Source organism: Rutilus rutilus, assembly GCF_951802725.1.
Source record: "Rutilus rutilus genome assembly, chromosome: 23".
NCBI classification, from domain to species: domain Eukaryota; kingdom Metazoa; phylum Chordata; class Actinopteri; order Cypriniformes; family Leuciscidae; genus Rutilus; species Rutilus rutilus.
In genome coordinates, this window is record NC_140233.1 from 11,163,048 (window position 1) to 11,189,922 (window position 26,875).

The window sequence follows — 26,875 nt, forward strand, 5'->3', positions numbered from 1 at the left end:
TGTGTGTTTTTAATACTAATAAAACCACGATTTTATACAAACAAATAGACACAATGCTAAAATGATATATTTTTAATATAACTTAAAATATGATTTAAAAAAAACATAACATATAACGTCTCTTGACGTCTCATTACTTAACTGTAATCCTGAAAAGCGGGTCCTCACAACATCTTTGTTTGACCGGTTGTGAAGCATGTGTGCAAACACAGCAAAAACCTGGCTTTAAATAACCTCTGACGATAACGTCATTGGAATGTGCGCTCTTGAGAGGCTATAAATAGACGTGATACGGGTACGCCTTCAGGTTATCACTTTTCTGAAGAGATGCCTGGACACACCCCCAGTGTGGCACTGAGGCATAGCATCTCATTCCCGCTTTAACAGGGAACAAGGTTACAATCAAGTAACCCAAGACGTTCCCTTTCAAAAGCTACTCTTGATGATGCGCACTCATAAGCATGGAAACTAGAATATCAACGCCACCGCACTGGGAGGTGTCTGGACTCATCAAGGTTGTGTAGTGTGTGCTCACAAACACTGGAGAGGTCTCAGACATGAGTTTGGGATGTTGACTCAAGGACATGTGAATAAAATCTCAAGGACAGATATAAAATCTTGATTGTTAGCATCTTGACCTTGTATGTTCTGAGAGAACGGTTCAAACAGCGAAGATCTAAAATCGGATGAAACCCCCATCTTTTTTGGGAACCAGATACCGACTGTAGTAGCCTGACTCTCTCTGAACATGTTCAATGGCCTCTTTGCCCAGAAGAGTTTGTAGCTCTTGTGACAGCAAATGCACCTGCTCCAGTCCCACAGTAGTGGAGACAACGCCGTTGAAACATGGAGGGCGGTGCACAAACTGTATAACCTTTTCTATTGTTTTTAGGACCAAAGTAGAGATTACCTGGCACACTCCAACAGTTCTGGGTGCAAATACTTTTTCTTTGCGGAGATGATTGTCCTCAAATCCGGCCTCTTTTTAGTTTTTAGTTTTTTTTAGTGTGGCGAGCCAGTCCCCAGTCTTTATTAGGGGGAGCGCAACTCGCCACACTCTGCTTCTGGGCCTCCCTCCGCTTAGAAGCCGGACCAAGTTTGGGCTGGGTGACCCGACAGAAATTTCACAAAGGTCTTCTCATGCCTCTTCCCCTACCGGAACCTGCTGAGTCGTCAAACAGTCCAGAAGGTGAGAGAGTGGCATCAAGCTGGAACACTCTGTCCCTGTCTTTGATGCCCGTGAGGTTCAGCCACAGACGCCTCTCCATGGAGACCAAACCCGACATAGACCGGTCAATTCCATGGGCCGTCTGCTTAGATGCCCGGAGAGACAGATCTGTGACCCTTTGGAGTTCTAAGAAGGCCTCCTCATCAATGGTCCCGCACATACTCAGATCTTTTAGCAGGTTTTTAGCAGCCCGCTGATTAAAACACTTTCCCCACCAGCGTAGATGTTGTTCTGCATGACTTGGTGGGAAGCGTAGGCTTTTTCAATGACGATAAGCTCCCAGGGGAGAGATAGCCCGTGAGCTTCTCTTCAACCTGAGCCATCATTGTATAACCACGTGCCCTTGCACCCACGATAGTCGGATAAATTAAGAAGGCACAAAGACTTGCTATGGTTTCCCCCATGAACAAGTTAACTCGTCATGGAGGTCTTTGAAGAAGCAGAGAGACCATCGCTCAGGTCACTCCGTTTTGTCACTGGACAGAAATCTATTGTCTAACTTTGAATGCTTGGGGGTCTCTTGTTCCTGTGGCCAGTCCAGTTGTAACCTTGGCCACTGCATGAGTCACCACCTTGAGTAACTCCTCTTGTGCTCGAAACACATCTCGCCAGAAACAAGAGATACAGTGTCCTCCATCCGGTCCAAAGAAGTGCCGGGCCACGCTTCAGAAGCGGGCGCGAGTACATCCTGATCTGGAGAGAGAACCAGTGAAAGGGAAGGACTCGTCTCTTGCTCCTCAGCCAGATCAACTCACGAGCCCCACGATTTTAGCGTGGGGCCTTGCCCATGAAAATAGGTGAGATGAGCATGAAGCACTTTAATAGAGAACAGCTCACAAGTGCTCGCAGTCGCCATGCGTGAACACAAGGGCAGCATGCTTTTCCCCCAAGCACTCAAAGCAGAAATCATGCGTATCGTAATCAGGGATGGACTGTGAACACGGAGGCATGCATCTCCTGATTGGGAAACACAGGAAAGTTTACATTTTCTGTTTTTCGCTCTCAGAAAATTCTGCACACTGACAGAGAGGAACCACACACACACACACAATGCGGTCCCTGAAGACAAAGAAATCAGAAGGCGTACCTGTTTCACGTCAATTTATAGTCTCTCATGAGCGCACATTCTAAGGTTATTTAAAGCCAAGTTCTTGGCGTGTTTGCACACATGCATAGTAGTAATTATAAAAATTAAAACAAGATAAAAAATAAAATGAATTCATGCAATTGTTATCTTAAAAGAGCAACTTCTGTTGAGGCAAGACTGGTCCTATTACCCCTTTCATTAGTTTAACCCTCAACTATCCCTGAATTTTAAAGCAGTTTAATGCAGGGAACTGGAAATGATCATTGCGATTAATGGTTCTCCAAAGAGCAGCAGTTAACTCAAGTCTGATTGTGCCACGATTTCCATTCTGCGGGAAGCGACCATTACTCACCCAGACTCCCTGACACCTGGTTACACAAGGTGATGAGTGCTTTTACTGTGTGGGCGCTTGTGAGATTGAGTGGCATCCAGGGGCAAGACAGACAGAGAGTGTTTGAGTGAAGAAGTGCGTAGGATGGCAGAGGAGAGCCAAGGTGCTATTAGATATGGCTGTGCTATATTTTTTCTCACTGTTCATTTCTTGTGATTTGTGTATGAATATACTGTACAGTGGGGTACAACACTCTGAAACCACATTGAAAATATGGTGTTTTTATTTACAAATCCTCAAAATAAACAAAATGAGAGAATTCTGACCAAAATGAAAGTTTATGATCTAAAATGAACAAGAAATATTTAAGATTATACACTATTTCTAGGTCACAAATCAAAATGTAAGCAGATTTGTGACTTTGACTATGTTAAGTCCTTTGTACAAAAGGTCAAAACCACAGAGCAGCTGCTCTTAAACATATTACAATCATGCTGGATAACATGGACCATCAGGTTTAGAAAAACTAATTAAAATTAATTTGCAAAACTAATTAAAATGCCTAATCATTTTAATATTTACATTTAAAATAAAATTTTTATTTAATAAAACAATAATAAAAAATAAAAAATCTACTTTCACTCAAATTGTTAATTAAAAAATACAAAAATATTTTAATATATTCAATTAATATAAATACACGACCAAATATCAAATAAAAAAAAAGAAAGTCAAGCATTTTTTTCTAGTGGTCTCATGCCGAGCCTAATGTACTTGTGTGTTTGTCTTTGAATGAATTAAAGCTCCTGTGCACAGATCCTTCGGTTTGTGGAATGACGGCAGAGGATTATGATGATGATTCAGTATTACCCATCATGCTCTTGGGCAGTGGCCCATATGCCCCCCCCACCCCCCACCCCCCCCATCTCTACAGGGTGTTTGCTCTAAATATACTCTCAAATCTAGATCATGCTGGATCAATACTCTGCTACACACACAAGCACACACTTTCCACTAAATGTATCATACTGTGTTTACTGGAGGAACAATTCCTCTATGATATTTTCTCTGTGGTCATTTAACCTGTTTCTCCTCCTCTACCCTCCCCCGTCCCCCATCTTACATCTCTCTCTCAGTCTCGTTCGCTTTTTCCATCTGTATGCGTGACCCTAAGTGATCCACACAAATACAAATTGCTTTTAGACTTGTGGCTGAATACAAAGACAACTTGCAAATCAATAAACCCTGACCTGCCTTCGAAAGCACACATGTAAGCAAATGAAACACTTGTGTACAAACACACACACACACACACATAGACACACACACACACAAATACAACATAACGCATCACAAGTTCAAGGCCATACTCTCTCTAGGAACAAATAGAGATCTGTGTTGTGAATTCAATTGATTGGCTTGACAACCACTGACATGTGTCTATGTTTTTCTCTCTGTTTTGCCAGTATATTTAATGTGGTCAAAGGCATTTTGAAGACAGATTGAAACTAGAGTACAGTCAACATATCATCCAGACATGCATAGTAAGGGAAAACAAGCCACAATCAAGCATGGCATCCAAATGTTCCTCATCTCTGATGCAAATGAGTCATTTGCTTACTTTATTCTTTCAATATTTTTTCCACAAAATGAGAAGCTATAACACAGAAATGGTATTCTGATTTCTCACTGATAACAATAGACAATTAATCTTATGACTGAAAACCTGTTTGATAACAATTATGTATCTCTTTTGTTTGGTCTGTTAAAAAAAAAAACCCTGTTAAATCTCAATTCTGAAATGTTATATGCTTAACATAATACATCAAAACAATAGACAAAGATAGAGAAAATACAGCACTTTTGTAACCTGGCATAAAAATGCCAATTTTTGGCTTATGCAATGCCAGCCAAATCAGACCAATAATTAAAATGAAAAAAAAGAAAGATTAAAAATAAATAAATAAATAAGTCTAATATTGGCACCAATATCAGAGCACCAATATGCATCATTACTTTTATATTCAGGTAAATGGTCAGGTTAAACATCCTGCACTACAGTGGTACAGTGGTAGTATCATAGTATAATGATGTTATCATATTTTACAATATTAATAATATTAATATTCACATTAATTAATGTACTGTGGTATTTATACAATGCTTCTGCCATATTACATATAAAAACATGATAGTATTGCCATGGTACATAAATAACAATAATGAAATAAAATATAAAACATGGAATACCAATAATGATATCTGAGGAGCAGAAATAATTTCGCTATATTTGATACAATTTAAACAGTGAATAGGATGTACACAAAATATCTGAATTTAATTTAACACCCTAAATAAATAACTATCCATAGACGAGACTGCTGGTAAATTTCACAACAGACACCAGGCTGTTAATCGGACAAGACAATAATCTAAGAATAGCCTGAGTCTAATCTGCCTGGGCTGAAATATTGTCCTATAACTACTTTGTGGTTCCTCAGTGTCTCAGTGAGTCCATCATGTGTTTGAGACAGTCAGAGTTGATGTGTCTACATGAGAGCACCTGATCCTTCATGTCTTATTACATCACAGCCAGAACAGATGAACAGAACGAGACAGGCACGGCCCAGAGCTCCAGCAGAGGACGGGAGGGGTGGGAAGGGGGACGGCATTGTCAGAGCGAGCTCAAGCATACGAGAACTGAGTTGCCAGGGAAACCGCCCTAAAAACCAAACACCACCTCTCAGGCAAAGGAAACAGATGTGAACGGTAGGTCATAAGTGGCAGAAAAAGAGAGAGAGAGGGTGTCTTGTGTTCTCTTGCTGATCATAACAAGTTCTGTCAAAGCCTATAAGCACCTACGACACCCTTTCCTGCTGCCTGGCACCGCAGCAGCCCACATTAACATCCATACGTCTCTGATGTGTAGAGTTGCTACTTGTTTATAATAGCAGGGGACCATCAAGCTTAATTACACAGAGACACACACACTTGCCTTTAACTTGCCTTTGCCATACACATACAGTGGCCAAAAAAGTGGCCACAAAAAACGCATTAATCATCACATTAGAGTACAAAATGTCAAACCAAAGTCTTTTATTTGAAAGAAAAACAGCCCTCCTATTTAAAATCAATGTGAATTTTTGTCTGCAACTTATTTTAATTATGTAATCTGATATATTTACAAACAAAAGTGTAGTGTTGTCAAAAAGTACCGACTTGGTGCCGAAGTTTAAAAAATGTGACGATACCTGCATTACCCTCTAGCATTTTGAGCGTTGTTGAACGGATTCTTAAACTCCTCTGATTGGCCATTGTGTTCACCCGCTCAACATATATGTAATGATCAACGCTTCAAAAACATGTTGTCTTCACCAAGCGCTTACTTGAAAGCAGGCGTATATCAGCGGATATATTAGGGATCCGCTGATATACGCCTGCTTTCAAACGCTCCCAAGCATGTCAATTTTTATTTAATGTATATATTTATACATATTTATATTTAAGCTCAAACATAACACCAAACAGTTGATGGGCCCCATTGACTTCCATACAACTTGAGGGTGAGTAAATGATGACAGAATTTAAATTTTTTGGTGAACTATCTAAATAAAACATTTGCTTCACAGTTAAGTGATGTTAAAATCCTACATTGTAAAATGTTTATAACATAATGTCGAAAAATAACTAAATAACCATAAAGGTGATATTACAAATCAGACACTTGTGAATGAAGTTTGAATGAATATGTATCACCATCAGCCATTAACAAAAGCCATTTACAAACAAAAGCTGACCCCCCAGAAATGATCAAATGACTTCGACACTAGCACACATTTCCAACCCCAACCTGCACACATGCACATCTCTTCACCAGAAAAGCCTCTCATCTGTTTCGAGGTCAGCTCATATCCTGCAGGTAATGACAGACCTCATATCCCTGTGCCGACAGGGCCCCGACGGAAAAAGCAGGGTGCATCAGGGTGGTTCCCAACTAAAGCGCCCTCTGTAATCTACCAACAGCCATGGCCTTAAGCGAATACACCCACAACCAGCGTCTCTCAGCCGGGCTGAGACTCTTAACTGGAGATTCTCCCATAACCACAGCCCTAAAATAGGGACGGAGCCAGAGTTAGAAAGAGCAAACGCAAAGCATGGGTCCTAATCACACACTCCAGCTCCAACCATGTCAAACACAGTTATCTCCATCTATACACGTGCTTCCCACAATTATTACGATTATCATTATCACACAGCTAAAGCGATCCTATATCAAAATAACATATCACTTCACCAAATGCCTGTCAATCCATTAATGGATGGATGGCTAGGTAGTGTTAAACCAGAGCTGAGCACACCGATGTTCTATAAATGACCTACAAGGACACACACACAATCGTATTGTGCTGCTCTGGCAGATTAACTGAACAAAACCCAAATCCTTCTCTCTCGTTGCATTCATATTTCCCTGTGTACCAGCGGAGGACATCTAATCTCTTCATGTTAATGCAGTCTGTTCACAGAGCACTGCCAACATCAGCCAGCACACACATACACACAGGAGAGAAGCCTGGCTCAGGAATGGTAAGGTAAATATTGTTCTTTAGACAGATTTAAAGGGATAGTTCACATAGGAATTAAATTCTTCCATCATTTACTCACTGTGTGACTTTCTACTGTACAACACAAAGGGAGAATTCATGCACTTTTACATGCAGTTACAGTGAATGGACACTGAGGATTCAAAAAGTTTGCAAAAGCACTGTAAAATATCATAGCAAATATTCAGTCTCCTCCAGTGACCATAAGATTTAAATAGATATATGCACATTTGTAAAATGTAAGCTGTATCACGGCACTGTGCATGTACACAAGGTATTTTTTTATTCCAGTTAAGGAAGTATTCAGATTGAAAGGTTTACATGGCTAAAATCTTCCCTTTAAAGTGATTATGTAAGATCTACACCACCCATTTCAATCAGATCAAAATAAGATTTGAACTGAGCTCAACAGGATTGATCGATGAAGGCTTTTCAGTCCGATTGAGCAATCGATCTGATTATTGTCAATGTACAGCATAGAGTGAGTTAATCTCAAGAACTGAATCAGTGAAATTTGTGAGTGAATCAGTTGAACTGGTTTTGTGAATCAAAAGAAAAAGAATTTGGTGTGTTACTTGCACAGCGATATAGTGTGGCTAAAGTCATACGAACCATGCTTATATACTTTTATGACGTTTATGAAACAGAAATGCATGAATAGGCATCAGCATCAGCCACTAGGGTCATCGTCCCCCAAAAATGCGATACTCGAAACTTGATAATTCGCATTTGATGATTTGTTAATGAATGAATCAAACTGGTTTTGTGAATCAAATCAACTGACTCAAATGACCAAATAGTTGAATAAGACATTGCAGATTGATTATCGGCTTGAATTTTGTGTGTGTTTACCGCATAGCACTATTATATGGCATCAGGATGTTTTGGATCATCAAAGATGAATTGTACAGACCATATATATAACTATATATAATTTAGGATGTTTATGAAACAACAACAAAAAATGATCTTAATTCTTATAATAAGAATTTAATAATTTTGTGAATGAATCAATTCACCTGGTTTTGTGATTGATTCAAATGAGTGATTCGGACACTGCTTCTTGATTATCGGTCTGTTTTCCTCACACGGAGCTATCGTATGGCTTCAGAATGTTTTGGAAAGTCGAGCAAGAGTCATACAGACTACGTTTATGGTACTTTTATGATGTGTTTGCATCCTATGTGAAGTTTGAAACCCACAATGGCATGTAAAAGGGAAACCAGCACAGTCTAAATATCTTCTTTTCTGGGAAAGAAAGTCATACAGATTTAGAGCAACATGAGGGTGAGTAAATGACAACAATTTAAATTTCTGGATGAACTATCCCTTTAAAATCTCAATGTAGGAGTTTAAGCATGTTTTTTTTTTATATATATATATTTGGCCACTAAATTTCCATGTGCAAACATTGCTTTAGTCCCTCACAGCATGAGAAAACACGAGCAAACCTCACACAGAATGGATTCACTGTGCCTGCCGTGTCATTCAGCACTCAAAAGCATCCTTGAAATTCAGCACAGAGTGTTTGAATGAGGCTGAACAAGCTATGCACAAAACTCACAGATTCACACACACATACACACATGCAACCTTGTGCTATACCTGCCCTATTTCTGGCCCAGCACTCCCCTAGTGTGACGTCTGTTGACCTGTAGCAAAACTAAAGACCTGTCCTAAAAATAGACTGCCACATCACTATCACAATCCACCCTGCTGCTACACGGGATTGTTGTTGATGTATTCCGTATTCCCATTTACAGCACAGGCCATTATGTTATTCGTATCTGAGCATGTTTTATGTTTAATAATAGTATATTTGTTCTATGTTTATTTTATAATTTTTGTTTTCAGTGTAATGTTTCTGGACAATGTGTTTGGTATTTAACATGGTGTCTCTTTAAGAGAACAGGATGGTGACGTTTGGAGGATGTAGTATTTAAGCCATTAGGGGGCATAACTTCCTTTGTGACCAGTGTGGAAGCACATGATTTTCCTACCATGTCTTTTTGCTTCTGTTGTCGAATAAATCAGTTTTTGGTTAAGAAACATGAAGATGCATGTAGATACTTTACTGACACCATGGAATTTACAGTTGAGACTGAGGAAAATAACTATTATTCTGCACTTAAAACCCTACTGTATTATATTAATAATACAGCCCAGTTTGCAAAAAACTAAACAAAACATTGCATAGGATGTGCAGTGCACTGACATGTAAAAAAGCCAATTACAGTATTCTTTTTTTAATTGATATTTAGAAATAAAACTAAAATTGACTATGCCACAACAGTAACAAACCTGGTTCTCCTTCATACAAAGTAGCACAAATGGTCTCAAACAAAACTCTTAAATGCAATTAAAAGATTATACAGCATGATCCATGCAAACTTTGGCAAATTCAGCGACTAGTTGTTCTCGAACACAAGCCATCTGACACGAGATCTGAGCAAATCCAGCCTGTATCGCTGAATCAAAACGACTCCAGAAATGCCAGAGCGACAGTAGTCACGCTTTACATTCATGATCATGATAAAACACAAAATAAGAAAGTAATAGAAAAACAGATGGAGATCATCTATACATGGAGGATTATTCAAATAGAGGAACTTCTCTGTTCCCTAAGATGTTTTTAGGAATTTAAGTCCTGTATTTGCTCTGCAGCAGCAGCAGTGTAGCAGATCTATTACGCCAAGACCAAACATATGAACATTGTCATATCCTTTACCATGCCAAACTCTCCGAGAGTTGTCATGACAGAAATGCTTTTGCTGAAGCTGTCAGCCTGCATTATTTCAACTTATTTTTAAAATCATATTGAACCATATAATTCCAGCTAAAAAACTACATTACCCATGATTCTGCAGTCTCCAAATGCTCTCAAACTCAAATATTTGAATATGTATGCATTTTTTGCAATAAACATGAAATATATTGTTTCTATAGGCCTATGTATATTATCAATATCTTGAAATCAATAGATTTATATTACTCCATCGTGTTTCATTCGATTACGTCATTCGCAATGCTTTTGGTTCTTTACCCCATTAAAGCCGGCAAGTTGTGATTTTTCTTTTTGTCGAATTTTTTTGGTGTGGTTTTTTTATAAAAAAAAAATTCCCTTGCCCCAATATTGCTGTCATTAGCATCACGTCAAGAATGGAAAACAATTCAGTTTTTTACACATTTTAATTAAAACCCATTCCATTTCTTTTCATTTTTAGGATAACATTCAAAGTTAACTGACTGCATTAGCAAATTGAAGGCATATCTATAACAATATTGTATCCAACTCGCTCCAAAAACGTAAAAAAGTTATTACCATTTAAATCGACAAATCACACTTGAAGCTTGACCGGGATGTGATAAATGTATCTTTTTTCCAAAGTATTCAGAAGCGTCACTAACTGAAGAATCATCCACATTTGGTTTACATGAGAATAAAAATGAATAGTTGCTAAACAGAATAATGAAAAAAGGAGAGTTTGCAATAATTTGTCCTGAGAGACACTGAAACAAAATCAAACAAGAAGAGAACTGAACTTACAAGAATTACATTATGTCATTCTTTGAGAGTATCTATTTATTGTGTGGCTTTCACTGAAGCACATCCTGCTCAGGCATTAAACGTATCATGCTTTTCAGCTCTTAAGAAACATATTAGGATGACACAAGCTCTCAGCTGTTCCTCTAACGGTTTCGGCGTAATTACTGAAGGTATGGCTATCTGCCCGAGAACCCCACGTGAACGCTTCCTGATGGCCGTTTTGGCACACTGACCGGAGTATTTGACATGAACCGGTGTTGTCTGATGTCCTGTGCTTGACTCACATTCAAATAATGTGCTTTAATGAAGAAACTTCAGCAAATCCAGTGAGCAAATGACCCACTGTGTCGGATTAGCACTGCGTCATCACTTACTTCAATACAGTGACCACATTTCCCTCGCCCACTGTCGTGACTTGGACTAATGCCTGTCTTGAGAGGCTCTCTAAAGACCAGAGGAAAGATGGACCTATAAATCTGGGAACAGGGGAGGTTTAATGGCTAAGCCAAAGCTATCTTCCAATAATGATGCTTAACATCACGCAGGTGGGGAAGTAATCAGTCTATTAGTGAGATGCGCAGCTTAAAGGGACAGTTCGCCCAAAAATGAACATTTTAAATATTTATTCACTCAAATGTTGTTCCTTTTTAATCTTACAAAAAGCTAAATGACTCAGAAGACTTGCAATATAGAGTCCAAGTCACATGGACCACTTTTAGGATGCTTTTGGGTGATTTTTGTAACATTTTTATTGCATTTGCATGGGAAAAATAACTGACTTTGGTAACATTATCATGTATTTTTGGTCATTACGGTGTGTGCAAGTAGAAGCTCGGTCAGAAGCTCAAAGGACCACAACAACTTTTTTTTAGAGAGCATGTTGTTTAATACTACAACTACCAGTCCCTTGTCACAGAGAATAATGTACCCTTTTTAGCCTGTATAGCATCCACCTGGTTGTATGGAGAACAACTAGACAAATAGGGTTAAATAAACACAAACGCTACAGTTGCCACACCTTGATCTGTGGCTTAAATTGCACACTAAATCACTCCATCACACTACAATTCTGAATTCTATGCAGTCAAATCTGAAAGTATGCATATGAGATGCAAAATAATTTCATAATGCTGTAACTGAAAATGCACCTTTCATTTTTTAATTAAGAAACAGTAAACACTGACATATTCCTACACATTTCGGTCAGAATAGATGCTGTAAGACATACCTGACTCAAAATGCATGCCTTGCCTCAAACTGATGGCTGACGGTGGGAACTGCATTTGTCAGAAGGAAGCTCTCTGGATAAGTGATCAACCATACAAGTCTAGCACAGCCTTGTGCACATGCAAATATTATTCAAATCTCTCGCCTCCAATAGTGCTACGTAATCAAAGCTTTAAAGCCAGAGGCAGTGCATTTCTGTGAAACAATTAATCAATAAACAGTCTAACATTTAAATAGAGCAAACCCCCTTCCAGGCGCACAAAGAAGCGTGTTAGGTGATGCTGCTGATACACTCGCAGGCAAACCCTTCTTCCCGTTTCAGCTCTCTCCGTAACTTTTCCTTTTAAACCAGTCGAATGGGATATTTTCAATACTCACAATTCAGTAGTCTAACAGGTGAGTGCCTCCTTTTGCGCTATTTCCTTGCGAGTTTCCAGATATCTGATTTCCCTCGCCGTGTTCCGCCTCTCCGCCCCGCGTTGCAACTGCTGACGACGACGCTGAGTTTCTTTCCAGCACCAGCGCGCTTTGAACAGCTCCACTGACGTCACTCCCCGCGAAACCAACCGACGCCACGCCTTTCAATCCGCTGAGCCGGAGACCCCACCCAACAGACACTAGCGGTTGGGATTTCGATTCATCCACGTGATTCGAATCTTTTGAATCAGTTCACTGTAAAGATTTGTTTAGAGACTGAATTTGGAATAGCATTAGGGGGCAACTACATGTTTTTGACATAATGATTTTCATTTTCAAATGCAAAAGTTTTTTCTACGTTATGGTCATTGTGTTTTTTACTAGAAATTCCACTTCCAAGGCCCGTTCACATCAAGAACGGAAGAATGGCAACTATAAAGATGACAGGCAGCAAAAGATGAAAGCTTGAATGCTCCGTATTTCATTTGTTTCATCATTTGTAATAAATTTGCTGATGTAATTCACCTGATTCTTAATCTTCATAGTTGTCAACTTGTCGTTCTTCGGTTCTTGATGTGAACGGGCCTTGAAAATAGAATTTCTAGTAGGCCTACAACCACAATCACCATAACTTTTGCGTTGCTGTTACCAGTAGAAAAAAAAATTATATTTGAAAATGAAAATCAATGTCAAAAACATGTAGCCTATTTTGGTGTAGCACGTAGCCTAGGCCAGTTTACCTATATGGCCTGACCCACCCAATGGGGTTAGGATTGACCGTTCTCGGAGTTGACCGAAGTTTATTAATACTCGTTATTAAAATTTAAGACGACTGTCTCATTTATTTAGTTCATTACTATGACGTAACTTAGCTATATCACAGTTCGCTTATTTCTTTCAAGAACAAGATGTGTTTGTTCATTTAGTTCAAGAACGAGGCTGCGTCCGAAATCGCATTGGCTTCTTGAGTAGGTAGCTAGGCTACTTATTTTGAATAATTAATTACTTCACAAATTTATTTTTTAAATTCACAAATCATCCTCAGTGGCCTAAATGTCCATCGAATGCATAATGCACACTTCTGAATCTTGCTGGAAGAAGTAGGTCATATACTTATTTTGTGACATAGCCAATTGTTTTTTGCCTACTAGCCTATTATATATAATAGGGAAGTATGCGATTTCAGATGCAGCCCGAGTTTCCTCAGTTCGTTCAGACTCAAACAGCCACTCAGCCTTCCATATGAAGGCAGGAAATCAGTCAAGCACTTCAAAAAGTAGAGTCTGATCTGAGTCGGTTGATATGATTCGTTCACTTAAAAGATTTGTTTTTTTAAGAACAAACGAAACGTAACGCCTCTACTTTCTCGGTGGAACACACAAAAAATAAGTGTCCACTGTTTTTTGTTTTAATACAGTGTAAGTGGTGTCTAAGGCTGTCGTTATGCCTAACACACACCCCTTTTGTGTTCAACGTAATAAAGAAAGTCATTCTGGCTTTGTTGCTGTGTAAATTATGCCACATTTTTCATTTTGTGTGAACTATCCATTTAAGAACCACCAAGTGGGAAAGAAACCGTCATACGTGGTCATCGTGTGTTCGTAATTTGGGGACCCCAAATCCCATGAGACACTGCGATTGATTTCCAGCTCCACCGTTGCTATAGTTACACTCGCTGTCCAGGCTCTTAACGGCACAAGCACAACGCAGCCAAGTTTGCGAAGGAAGGTGGCTACAATATCAACGTTTCTGAAGCAGACATTAGAGGTATTTAGCTTGATAATACATTTACAGATTTACATGTAAATAGGTTTTACACACGACCATTTGTGTTTAAACATGAATAAACAAATGGGTTTATGGGTTAACTTAGTTGTTACACACTCCAGTTAACGTTAACGGTTCCCATTGTTTTGTTTTCGACGTCTTGAATACAAAACGTTATCGAATATAATTTCAGTTCGTTTTGTGACAACATCATGCCTCAATATCTGGCCAAAATAGGGATAAGTTGTCACAAAAATGGGAACCTTCTGTTTACTGAAGATATAAGTACAAGTAGGCCTGTAGTTAATTTGTTTAAAATATGAAATAGTCTAAAAAAAAATAATTAAAAAAAGCATATCTTCCACAACACATCTGTTTTTAAAGGTTTTATAGTTTATTTTAAATTAAAAAGTAAACAGTCAACCATGAACAAAATTATTAACAAAACAAAAACTGTTCCTAAAAAAACACACACGTAAAGAGTAACATAGTAGGCCTAATATTTAAAGATATTGTTTTGGCTAAAAGTATGTAACAAAATTACTGTACAGAAGATGGACATTTATTAAATTCTGTTGTCCTCAGAATATGTTTCAACCTGTGACAACAAGCCCCAGTCTCCCTTATAGCAGGGCAAAGTGTTATAAAGTTTCATGAATGTTTATAAAGCTGTCTCCTCTCTTTTTAGCTGGTCAACGGTGAGTGATGGAGGGATGTGTGGTCCGTCTCCACAATGTTTGTTTCAATGATGATTTAAGCGCTCATCCCATCATAATCAACTTCTGCGGACTCTTCCAAACCAGAGATGCTCCTGCAATTCTGCCTATGGTTGGCATACCCTTCTCTCTTATTTTAGATTAACATTCTTACTAAAGAACTAGATAGATATCACACTAGAATTCCAAAATTGTTTTTCCCACAAAGGTTGTCATTTATAAATATATACTACTGGGTGGGTAGTAGTAGTTAAATACCCAACTGTAGAAGATGAATCAATAAACATAATGTTGACTGAGATGGGAAATATTGCTACAAGCATCCCACCAGACAATGCAAATATCATCATTTGCAGTGTTTTCTCTTGCTCTCATATCTTTTTGTTGGTGGGGTCTCGAGTGATATTGTGGATTTGGAAAGGTTTCTCTGTGCTTTGGTTCATCTCTAAAAATCATTAAAAGATACCACATCTTAAAAGGCTAAAGAGTGATCACAAAAAATGCTTACTACACCAGCATATTCAACTAAAAACAGAAAACTTTCTTTGCGTTTTATGCGTACAAACGAGTGTTGTCAAAATGATTGCTGCTCACACGGATCTGAAAAAACGACTAAAAACTATGTATTATGAATGCCAGGCCAGTAGTTTGTGATGTCATTTTGTAAAGAAACAATTCACGCCTATAGACTGAATACATAATACGCATGTAGTTTACACAGAGACGATAACAGTATAGTTTTCAAAAAACTTGCTCTTTGAATTCCGTTTTTCGCAAGTTTGCATTTTCAGGACCCCAAACCGGTTGCGTCATAAAAATGAATGGCCTAAATGCGCACAAAGTTTTTTGTACATGGTTGTTGTGTAAACGTAGTGTATCCTAAAGCTTTTTTCTAAAACCTAGTTAGCTGCCTTGCTGCGTACTTCCTAGATAGGCTGCTGCTTTCTAAGGGACTGTCCTGAAATAAAATGAAAAACATTACTTACTTTTACTTGCTTAAATTTTGTTAAAACTTTTTAAAAAATGTGTCAATTGTTGCAATACTCTCTGGGACTGCCTTCTCCATAAAGGATATGTAAAATAGAATTTGGCCAAAAGAAGGCATCTTAGTAGGCAACATAATTAAGTTGCATATATATATATATATATTTTTTTTTTTTTTTGGAAGAGTCTTTGCGTCAAGAGTGCCTTAAAATGTTTCCTATGTAGGCAGCTCACTTGGATTTGGTACAACATAAATATGAAAAATTGCCTCATACACACCCATACACTTACACCCACCCACCCACTAATTCATTTCAATCCCACTTAGCCTCTTTTATGATCTTGCTTGCTTTCCCTTTATTGATGTTTATTGATTATTGAGTGCTGTATTCCACTTCCTTTCACATATTAACTCCCTCCTTGTTTTTGAAATATTATCTGGGCTTTTATAGCTCTTACTCCACAAAATATGAAATTATAAAGCCAGCGCGATCAGGAATATAGGTCACGTTTCAGCCTCCCATCGTATTGTCCAGGAACTCCCAGTCTTAATTGAATGTATTTTTCCCCACTGCTGCACAGCTAGAGCTTTGCAAACACTGGTGTGGGGGGTGGGCGTCATGCTGCAGTCGTTCTTTTGCACTCAATTGCTGGCATCTTGAGTCCACTGCTCTTTTTAACATAACCTGAGGCAAATGTTTTGATGTTTTTGTGCTGTGTTGACATATACATGCATATGTTTGTGCGAGCATGTGTGCTCAGAGACTCTCTTGATGTTGCAGATAAGGAACGATGATGTTCTTCGGGCTGTGGTGGCTCTGTTGGACGCATCCTTGCCTGATGTCGGCTCCAGAGACGTCCTCGAAACAGTGCACTACCCAGGGATACGTACTATTATTTTATCACGGGACCATGTTGGTATGTAATTCACCTTGTTTGGGCAGTAGAGCGTAAATTATGTTAGTGAGCATAATTCTGTATAGGATGAGTGTTGGCCTTAAGCTAATTTATGCTGATTTCTCTTTGCAGATGTTTTAGAGGACTATAGGGGCAGGGCTTCCAGAAACAAGGGGACACATTTGAGCCCAGTACCCTGTAAAACAACAGACAGAGCTGAATCCAAACACAAGCTGTTCGCTGAGCTATACAGCGACTCTGAAGAGAGTTCAGAGGAAACCTCAGAGGAGACGTTAGAAGTGAAGACAAGTGACAGGTTGAACTTTCCTAAAAATTAATGCTAAAGGTGCGGTCACATTTGCCGATGTTCTGCAAATATTCAAGGGCGAAATCCAATCATTTGAATAGGAATCCACACGATTAGGTATTTCGTGTGAGGTTGATGGATTTCCCCAAACAGATTTCGCAACTGGTTTCCCAGCATTGACCAACAGAAAACGGCTTGATTTGAAAGTGACTTATGTGTGAGCAGTGCTTCATACATTGCTATACTATTGACAATGGACGATTGACCTTTTTTGGCCTGCACATTTTGTGAATTTTGAATCCGTTTTCAAAAATGAAAACTGTCAGCATTTACTCACCCTCATATTGCTTCAAACCCCTTTCTTTATTCTGTGAAACACACAATGTTCGAGCTGCTCTTTTACATAAATTCTTAAAAATGAAGGTTCCAAAAAGAGGTTTTAGCAGCAAAGCCATTGAAGACCAAAGAACCTTTCAGTAAACAGTTCTTAAAGGGGTCATCGGATGTAAAATTCACCATACAATGAAAAAAATCCAATTATTTTTTAACTCCTTTTTAATTTTAACCTTTGCTCATGGTCCGCCCACGACCACTGACGGACTGTCCCGTATTAACATATTTCCACCCTCAGCCATATGTATACTGTGAGCCAAGCAGGGGGGCAGCGTTTCATATTATGTTGAAGCTTCCCCGGGCGCCGCCATTGGCTATCAGACCATCACCTGCAGTTAGCATCCCATTGACTCCCATTCATTTTGGCGTCACTTTGACAGCGAATAACTTTACATCTGAGGCGTTTAAAGACTCCATTTGTCCATTATTTATTTCTAAAGAAACACGAAAATGTATAAAAGGCTCCATTACCTTGTAGCTTATGTTATGGCCCCGTAGAAGCAGTTTTTGTAAAAATAAGCTAACGATTGCGTCATAACCACGCGACTCTCTGTCGCACAGTAGAGAATTACCGTATGGACAGGAGGAGAAGCTCGCGGGCAATCGGGGGGACATGGAGGCAAAATGACAAAATAATGAATCAGAATACTTAGCAAAAGTTACTCCTGCTCCTAGCTCATGGACAGCTCCTACTCACACTCTCCGTCTCTGCAAGTTTCGGAAGGGAATGATTCAGATTGATCTTGGCACAGCTACTAGAAGACAGACGGGTTGCTCACGTCACATCTACGTCGTCAAGCTCAGTTTGAGTCTGCGCAGTACGCTCGACCATCAGGAAGTTAGTGCCTAAAGAGAAATGTGTTGAATCCAATGGGGTCGCTGTGTCCAGTTTATATACTGTCTATGGAGCCAAGGCAGCACTTTACGTGTCGACACACCCCACGGAAGAGAGGGGTGGGCAGTTGCTCATTATCATTTAAAGAGACATGCACCGAAACGGGTCGCTGTGAACAGAGCTGTTTTTAAGGAGGTAAAAAGGGTGTTGTTTTACACAACCATTGTAGCCTGGCTAACGTCAGACCTCGTCTCATTGAGACGTGGTCTGGGAACCACATGTTCATTTTCTCGTATTTGAGGCGTGGTTTACGAATGCCCAGAGCCGTTTATTGGGCGCTACGAATGTCTATCAAATGCGCCTGTACATAGCTCATAGCCAATCGTTTCAATTATACCAGATGACGTATGTAGAGCGACAGAAATTCGACGAGGAAGAAGACGATGGGTCAGAGATTTATGTGTACACGATGGCGTTCAGCGACTAAACTACTTAGAACACTATCTAAGGCTGCATCGAAAGGTAACTTCGCGTCTGCTGCCATGTTGGATCCATAGATATAAACAAACTGCTTCGGTGTGACGCATAGACGTCGTCATCGTCTTGCTGCTCCCTCCCCGTTCTGTGATTGGTCCCCTCGCTGAGGCGAAAATCTGGTCCATGGAATCCAGGCTGCCTAGCAGCGTGAATAAAATCGCACTGCGCGCAAGGCAGCATGGGGAAACCCAGGCTACAACCATTGAGGAATTTTAACCAAAGTATGTTACAAACTTTACATGAAGACCCTATCATGCCAACTTGTGGAAAATGGGCATTCGATGTAACTATTAGTAACTATTATTTTCTTAGTGTGAAGAACATTTTAATAATCTGAAGCACCTTTTTTTCACTATTAAGAACCTTTTGTGAAAATGAAAGAAAATGTTCCATGGCTGTTAAAGTTTCTTCATGGAACCACAAATGCCAATAATGAGTGTACAACAAAAGTTGATGGTGATTTGTGCTGTCAAACTCCAAAACAGACTAAAAAACACCAAGTCTTCTGAAGCCATATTATAGTGTTGTGTGAGAAATCATTCTGATTGAGAATTTAACGAGAGAGAATATGACATGATTCTGCTGAAGATAATGGAATTACAACGGCTTTTCCCCAGATCCTCTCTGGCAAACAGTTTGCCAAGTGTTCCTTATCAGCTCTATCCCTCCTCTTACAGGTGTAGATTTGGAAAGGAGTGAACTGGAGTGAATGTTATTTATTTATGACATTTCTCTACTTTTAACATCATGACATTATTATGGTCAATAACAATGACAAATGCCACCATGCATGTATGCCGGTTAGTTTCTATGCCAACGCAACTGTGTTATACAGTTTCAATGACAATTGTATCCTATTATGTTCTCTTACTGGGACAATGTTAGTGCATAGCGTGACAGAATATGGTTGATGGTGAAGAAAAGTTGGTTTTGTACAAAATTTCATCAGTCTCTTCTCATAGTTTCAAGTCTTCTATCTACTGTTGTGTTAAAAAAATCCAGAACATTTTTAGTTTGTATGAGCCTGTTCTCTGTTTCCCTGTAGATGGTCTTGGGAGCGATTCTGTGAAGGCCTACAGGAGTTTGTGGACGGAGCGAGGGAAAGGAAAGAAAGAAGAGCAGTGCAAGGAAAAGACGGAAAGATCCCACCATCCGCCGTAGGAGTTGAATCTCTGATCGTGGCTGCTGCCTGCTATGGAATCAAGCTACTGTAAGCAAAGTACAACCACAGTTCCTAATTCAATCAAACATCAGTGAAAGAGCATATAATACTATTTTGTGAAATAAAACACTAATGGTTTAAAGCAAGATGCTTTTCTTCTGTTATTATCTTATAACATCATCTGGCAATGCAGTTAAGCTTTGTCAATTGCATTTTCTAGTCATTTTTTGCAATAAAGGGGAAGTTTTGCAGACGAAATATGGATATTACACAAAGTTCAGCTAAAACTCTTGTTTCTTGCATTCTACAAGGGATGTTCACACTAAACCTTATACACATGCAAAAATTTGCTTCATAATGGAATATATATATATGTTCCCAATTTAACACTCAGGTGTGATGACATGCATAATTCTGCATGTTTAAAATGTATGACAACCCCTTAAACCCTACTCCCATTCACATACTTTTTATTACAGTTGATTGATTTACAAAACTTTCTATTTTGTCTGCATTAAAAGGTTATAAAACACCTTCTGTGCAAAATCCTCTTCCACCTAAAAACCACTAGTCTAAATCAAACACTGTTCAGCTGCAAGAACAAGCTCCTGACTGTCCTTCCGTATAGCCTCAGTCAGCATTTCAGCTCTTTATGAGTGGATACCATCCAGGATAAAAAAAAAAAAGACTTTATTTATATCATCAAAAACTGAAAATGAAGCCTTGTCATTATGAGATCCCACTGAATGGTGTGGCTCCACCCTGAGTCTATTTCCAGTCCAGAGGGGCTGAAGAGTGGAGAAACCTGCCCTGCCTTGCTGACTGTGGGGTGTTATTACCAGTCAATGAGAGACTATGGCTTCCTCTCTCGCTCCTTTCCCTCTTCTGCACTCTGTATTTGTGCCAATGGCTTCCACATGGCCCGTGGTTTAGTTTAACCTCAAGTGTCTGCAATACACACACCCTAACTAGAATGTTGAGGCACATTGTTACAGTTAAAATGGATGTTTCTCAGAAAATCAAGCAATATGCTAATCTAATGAATATTGATTTGGAGTCTTCTGTTTCTGTCTGTGAAATTGTAGTTCTACAGGAGACACTGTGCTTCAGCTTTCTCTTTTGGCTGTTAGCAAACACTACCGGCACCTTGGGATTGGCAGCTACATCATAGAGGTAAACACATGCACAAATTGCTTCTGTTTGGACCTAGTCAAACCTCTTGTACATGTTCTGCTTTGATAGTTGTGAATAACACTGTATATCAGTGCTGCTGTGTCTTAACAAATGACTATGGGTGCAAGTTAATAAACGCTAGAAGTTTGTAATTTGCTTAGACACTGCCCTCTGCTGTTTGCATGTAGTACTGCTATTTAGTTTTTTTGTAATTACTTGCTCTCTCTAAACTTCAATTTGACCGTTATAATTCTTTTGTTTGTTTTATGGACTTTGTTTCAGCTTCTGAAGACTCAGTCTATAGTAGGACAATATGATGCACTTGTTGCTCACGTTGGCAAGGGTGCAATTGATTTCTTCAAACGTCATGAGCTCACAGACGACCTTCTCCTTAATGACAAATTCAAGTAATGATAATGCCATCCCACACTGCATGTTGTGCTATCACACAGATTAATATACAGATTAATAAACACACAATAAATGTCTAGGTACAAAAATCATATTGCCTCAGACAGCACCCTCACAGACCACCCTTCTAATTCATTTTGCACACACACATGACTTTCTCAAAATGGCAATCATATTTACAAGCTCTAAATGCCATTTCAAAAAAAGGCATTTGAAGATGTTGAACAGGTGGTCCATCTAAGTGGGTCGTTCTTGGACAGAATAAGCTTAAAACTGGGCAATATGTCGCTATTGACATAGTGGCGGATATGAGGCAGAAGTTGCTGATTATTTTATTATTGTTTAACCCTTTAACTGTCACCCCCCCTTTTTTCGCATAGACAAAAAAATCACTATACAAACTTAAATGGTTGTAGTTCAAGAATGCTTTGGAATATAGACATATGGTTGGTCTTGTTTTTAAGAAGACATTTGTCAGATTATTGTAGAAGTGAAATAAATTATGAAAGTGAAACAGAAAAAAAGTTATATAAGTTTGAGTTTATGAAAATATAGAATGTAAAAATATAATTATTAATATTTTATATAAAATATATATATTACAAAATATATTTTACTCTAAAACTGCTAGAAAATTAAAGCCAAAAATCTAAACAAGTTGTGTTCCAAATTTTAGGTTGATATCTCAAAAAATGAGCTTTCAGTAAGATTTTATTTGGGCGCAGTACCAAACTTTTTCACTGGATGGACAGCCAGCTTCCTTACTGACCATATAAGGGCGTCTCCATTTTCATATATGTTTTGAGTGATCTGAACCATTTATTTCCATAATTTCATACAATTTATGAAGTATACATCCTATTCAGAAATAGTATGGGTGTTTTGGCAGTATTTTATTTCATTTCAACCTCTAATAAACATAAAAAGAGCACATATGTGCATTATAGCTCGCTGCCGCTACGTGCCGCATCACAAATCGAGAATCCATAATATTTTTCTTTATATTCTAAACATTTTCAGACCTTTTTTTCTCATAACATTTAATCTTTTGAACTCTTGGCATGAAAACAAATTGAGGTTTCTACCAATCTTTCATGATTTTTCATGTTTATTTCTATTTCAAAATAAAGGCCTAAACACGCCTAATGAATATGAAATATTCTTGTTGCAAATTGATAAATTACTACTCCTCTGTAATTTATTTTAAAAAACAGCCACCAAATATGAAAACTAGAGATTGTAAGCTTTCAAATGATATATAGTTTGTCAATATTACTTTAGGTTTTTACTAAGATATTATTGTTCTAAATATATATGGGCAAACGTCCCACCAGTGCCATCTTACGCCAGGTGGTGTATGACTTATAAATGTATTAATTAATTAATTAATTTTTATTAATAATTAGGGCTGTCAATCTAGTAAAATATTTAATTGCAATAAATCTCAAAATATTGCTGTAGTTAATGCATTTAGTTCCTTTTTATAAAAAACAATTAGGTATTCAAAATATTTATTAGGTATTTAAAAACATTTAATCATGCATTATACAACATTAACTTATTAAGTTGCACAACAATTCTTTTCTAACTTTTTTTTCTAAGTTTAAATACTAAAATTACAAAATGTTGAATCAAAATAAATTAAAGCTATATATATATATATATAAACTAATAAAAAATAACAAAATTCCTAAAACAAAAATTAAAACGATTCCTGAAAATATAAAAAATAAAGTCTCAATAAAAACCATAATAGTGTGTAAACAATACTGAAATAACACTGATACTACAATCAAACATAATTCAGCTGTGTTTATTAAGCAATCACATAAAAAAACTTTGATTTAATGACACTCCATAACTTCTGAAAGTTTTGTTTTGGTATACTACACAGTGAGCTGAACGATGACTGGACCAACAGTATTCTTATGAGCTACCTGCCACCCTTTACTACAGGTGAGGTGCACACATGAACACACACTTATAACTTCATGTTTTCATTCAACACATTTCTCTTTAGACCTAGAGATGAGAAATCCTGTTTTCTCCCTGAGTTTACAAGATTTGGAGATGGACATGAATGTGGCGTGAGTTAATCTTCACTAAATTTTGTTCTGAGTGGTTGCTATGCGCTTGCTAGGTTTGTTCTAACCCTAAATATGAGCAATAATCTTAGCAAGCACCACTAATAATAACCTAAAATTTGATCTGATTGCAACCATCTGATTGCAAGATTAGTGGTGTCTCTGTTTCTTAGAAGGTCACAGGCTCGTTGTGCATATCAGCAACAGATGGTGTGTGTCACCAGGCTACTCAAAGAGGTCAAGACCTTACGCGAACAGGTGATATTACATTTCATACGATATTTGGTGGTCCTCTTACTTACTGACAGATGTCAATTCATTATAATCACAGACAGACTCTGTGTTTCTATGTCAAGTTCCTCATGTATCTGTATCTGTGTGTGTGTGTGTGTGTGTGTGTACGTACACTTCCATGTTGAGTGGTTTTTCAGCTAGGTCTACAACGTGAGGAAGTGGAACGTCTCAACTGCAAGCTAGAGCACGAAAAACGAAAGAGGCATGATTTAGGTATGTTTGTAGTACAGTTGCAAATTCATTTTACCCCAGTATTTGCCTTCCCTTTACACTAAGCAAAATGATGAAGGTTAAAATATGCTTATTCTATTCTGTGTGTGGATGGAGCTTAAACAGCATCAATTTGATAAATATTAGCCTAGAACCTCAATGTGTCAGAAATATGGGGGGAACAGAATCCGTATAGTATCAAGAAAGTTTGATGAACCTAAACTCGGGTCGCCCAAAGCTATTAAAAAAAAGGTCAGGGCTCTGACCACTAGGTTATTGAGGCTAGTAATATGCTGCAATTTGCTAAATATTAGAACCTCAGAGTGTCACAAATATGGGGGGAACAGAATCCGACGGCAAAAAAAACAGCTGTCGGCATCCGTTCCCCCACTCCCATTATGAGAGGTGTTGATGTAATGGCTTAAAAAATGCTGATGTTATTTTTGTGTGTGGATGGAGCTTAACTTGCATCAGTTTAAAGAATATATTTTTTTGCCTTTTATTATGATAGGACGTGTATAGTATCAAGAATCTGATGTGGCTTATTTGATGTGGCAGTAGTCTATTTTACAGTAAAAACTATAATCTATCCAAAACTAGTCAACGAAATGTTGTCTTTCATATTTCGCCTGTAACATATTGTTTTTATGATATATTAGGCACAAGTCAAGTCTCAAGAGCATTTTGGTAATTTAATATTATTAAAAATTGGGCAGGAAATACTCTTAACTCTTTCTTAACCCTTATTTTTTAAACCCTTATTTTTCATCTATTTCCCTAACATTATCCATTCCATTTCCCTATTACGCTTTTCTAATATTAATCAGTTTTTCACCCTAATTGTATTAAAAAAAAAAATCTTTTCATATATCTTCTATAGATCTTTCTATACCTTTTTCTGATCTTAATGCTTATTTTGTTTCTTTTATAGTATTCTTTTTATTCTCTTTATTCTCTTATTATTTTATTTCTCTTTTCTACTCTTTATCTTTATTGTTGTATTGTATTTGTACTAAATTTTCTTTAGTTTTATTTGATTTGTATTTAGTTTAATTATTCATTATTATTAACTTATTATATATGTGTTCTTTCAGCTATTGATGAGATGATTTTAATAAATTAGCACTGGGTCTTATATTTATTTACATAATTGCTGTATAATAATATATCTTGTTGATAATTTAGTTTTTATTGTTTTTGTTTTATCTCCCAATTTAATATGAGGGTGTTAAGAATAGTTTACACTGTAAAAACAAGCTGCTGCCTTAAATTTAAGTACAAACAACTTAGCTCTACAAGTCATTTAAACTTAAATTACATTAAACTGACTTAAAAAAGATTAGTTGAATGTTGTGTAACTTGAAAAATGGCTTATTTTGATAAGGTAATGTAAAAACATAAGTTGTCATGATTTATTGATCATACAGTTGTTTACAGTGTAGGGACATTTATATTATAAAATTAATTTTGAGTGTTAGATGAGTGCAAATGTAATCTGAATTTGAAAAAGAGGATACACAATTGAAAATCCAATATCAGCCAATACTGATAAAGTGCAAAATATTGGATGATAAAAATTAAAAGATTAAACTGATATAAAGAAGAAGAAAACATTATCAAGATAAAAAAGTAACTTCTCAGGGATTTCCTGAAAAATATTTTTCTTAGATACTAGGCCTACCCATTCATTGCTTCATTCACCTGCCATGTCTTTATCGTCTAAGATACATGGTTCAAAATAATGAATTAATAAAATAAAAATTCTTGTGTACATTTTCAATAGAAAACAGGTTCTTGATGTACGAACTGAAGAGTGCACAAAAACTGTTGGACAGCAATGACTCAGACTCAGGTGTGTGTGTTTTTTTATCTAGCAGTGGTCATTCACAATTACTTAGCTGCAATCAACACATATGAACTATGATACCCTCAAATTTCAGCCGATTTGAACAGTTGCTTCTAAAATGCTCATGTGCTGATATAATGGTTAGCCACAAGATCCCTGCCTGTCATATTGACTAAGCAACCATGATATCCTTTTTAAGCACCTGACCAATAACAACTTCAGACTGACATTTGCTCGCACATCCAATTATAAGAGCCGTCTGACTTTTAGTCTGTGACTCATAGAAGAGTATGCTGAGTTATAATGAGTCATAAAGCTCTTCTGGTTCAACAGTGAGGCGTGAAGAAAAACCCATAAAATCGATGGTGTCTATAAAAAGGAAGCAAAGAGAGGCACGAGTAATGAGTCCTCAGCGAGTGTGAATTCGCTTCAGTCAAACCAAGTAGTAATTTAGTTAAGAAATAAGACATTTTAAGCATGACATGAAGTGGAGTATATGACAAGTGTCAGCCATTAGCTATTTTACAACTGATTCGAACTTGGCTCATCCAATAAAATGCTTTGTAAATGCTTTTCGTCTCTTAGCTAAAGTTGAGTTGTAAGGAATGACATACTGGATTGTCTAATTTCCAGATGGTCATAAACAGACTGAACAGGAGGATTCAAAACCAGGAACACAAGAGCAAGAAAGAGCACAGTCCGAAGAAGCTTTCATACAAACACCAGAGGGAGCTGGAGGCTTTCAGTGAAACTGCTACTTTCTACATTAAAAATATGTGAAGGACAATGTATAGCCTATTATTATTATAAACTTAAAATAT

The 26,875-nt window shown here is 37.7% G+C and overlaps 2 protein-coding genes across 2 annotated transcripts in view; one reads left to right on the plus strand and one right to left on the minus strand.

Annotated features, from left to right (window-relative positions):
• The window catches only part of smpd3 (sphingomyelin phosphodiesterase 3), a 41,402-nt gene extending 28,879 nt beyond the window's left edge, over positions 1–12,523 (minus strand). The window contains exon 1 of the mRNA XM_084396290.1: positions 12,400–12,523. The gene's annotated coding sequence lies outside the window, so the exon portion shown is untranslated. The remainder of the gene's footprint in view (positions 1–12,399) is intronic.
• Positions 1,650–26,849, plus strand: LOC311282807 (uncharacterized protein; the record flags this gene model as incomplete). The annotated part of the gene is made up of 14 exons (XM_084396814.1): positions 1,650–1,655; positions 1,841–2,025; positions 14,894–14,903; positions 16,688–16,823; positions 16,935–17,118; positions 19,920–20,084; positions 21,122–21,209; positions 21,492–21,616; positions 23,515–23,576; positions 23,641–23,707; positions 23,878–23,962; positions 24,136–24,211; positions 25,992–26,060; positions 26,688–26,849. The coding sequence occupies 14 exons, from the start codon at positions 1,650–1,652 to the stop codon at positions 26,801–26,803; spliced, it is 1,374 nt and encodes a 457-aa protein (XP_084252940.1). The 3' UTR covers positions 26,804–26,849.
• Between the last annotated feature and the right edge of the window lie 26 nt (positions 26,850–26,875).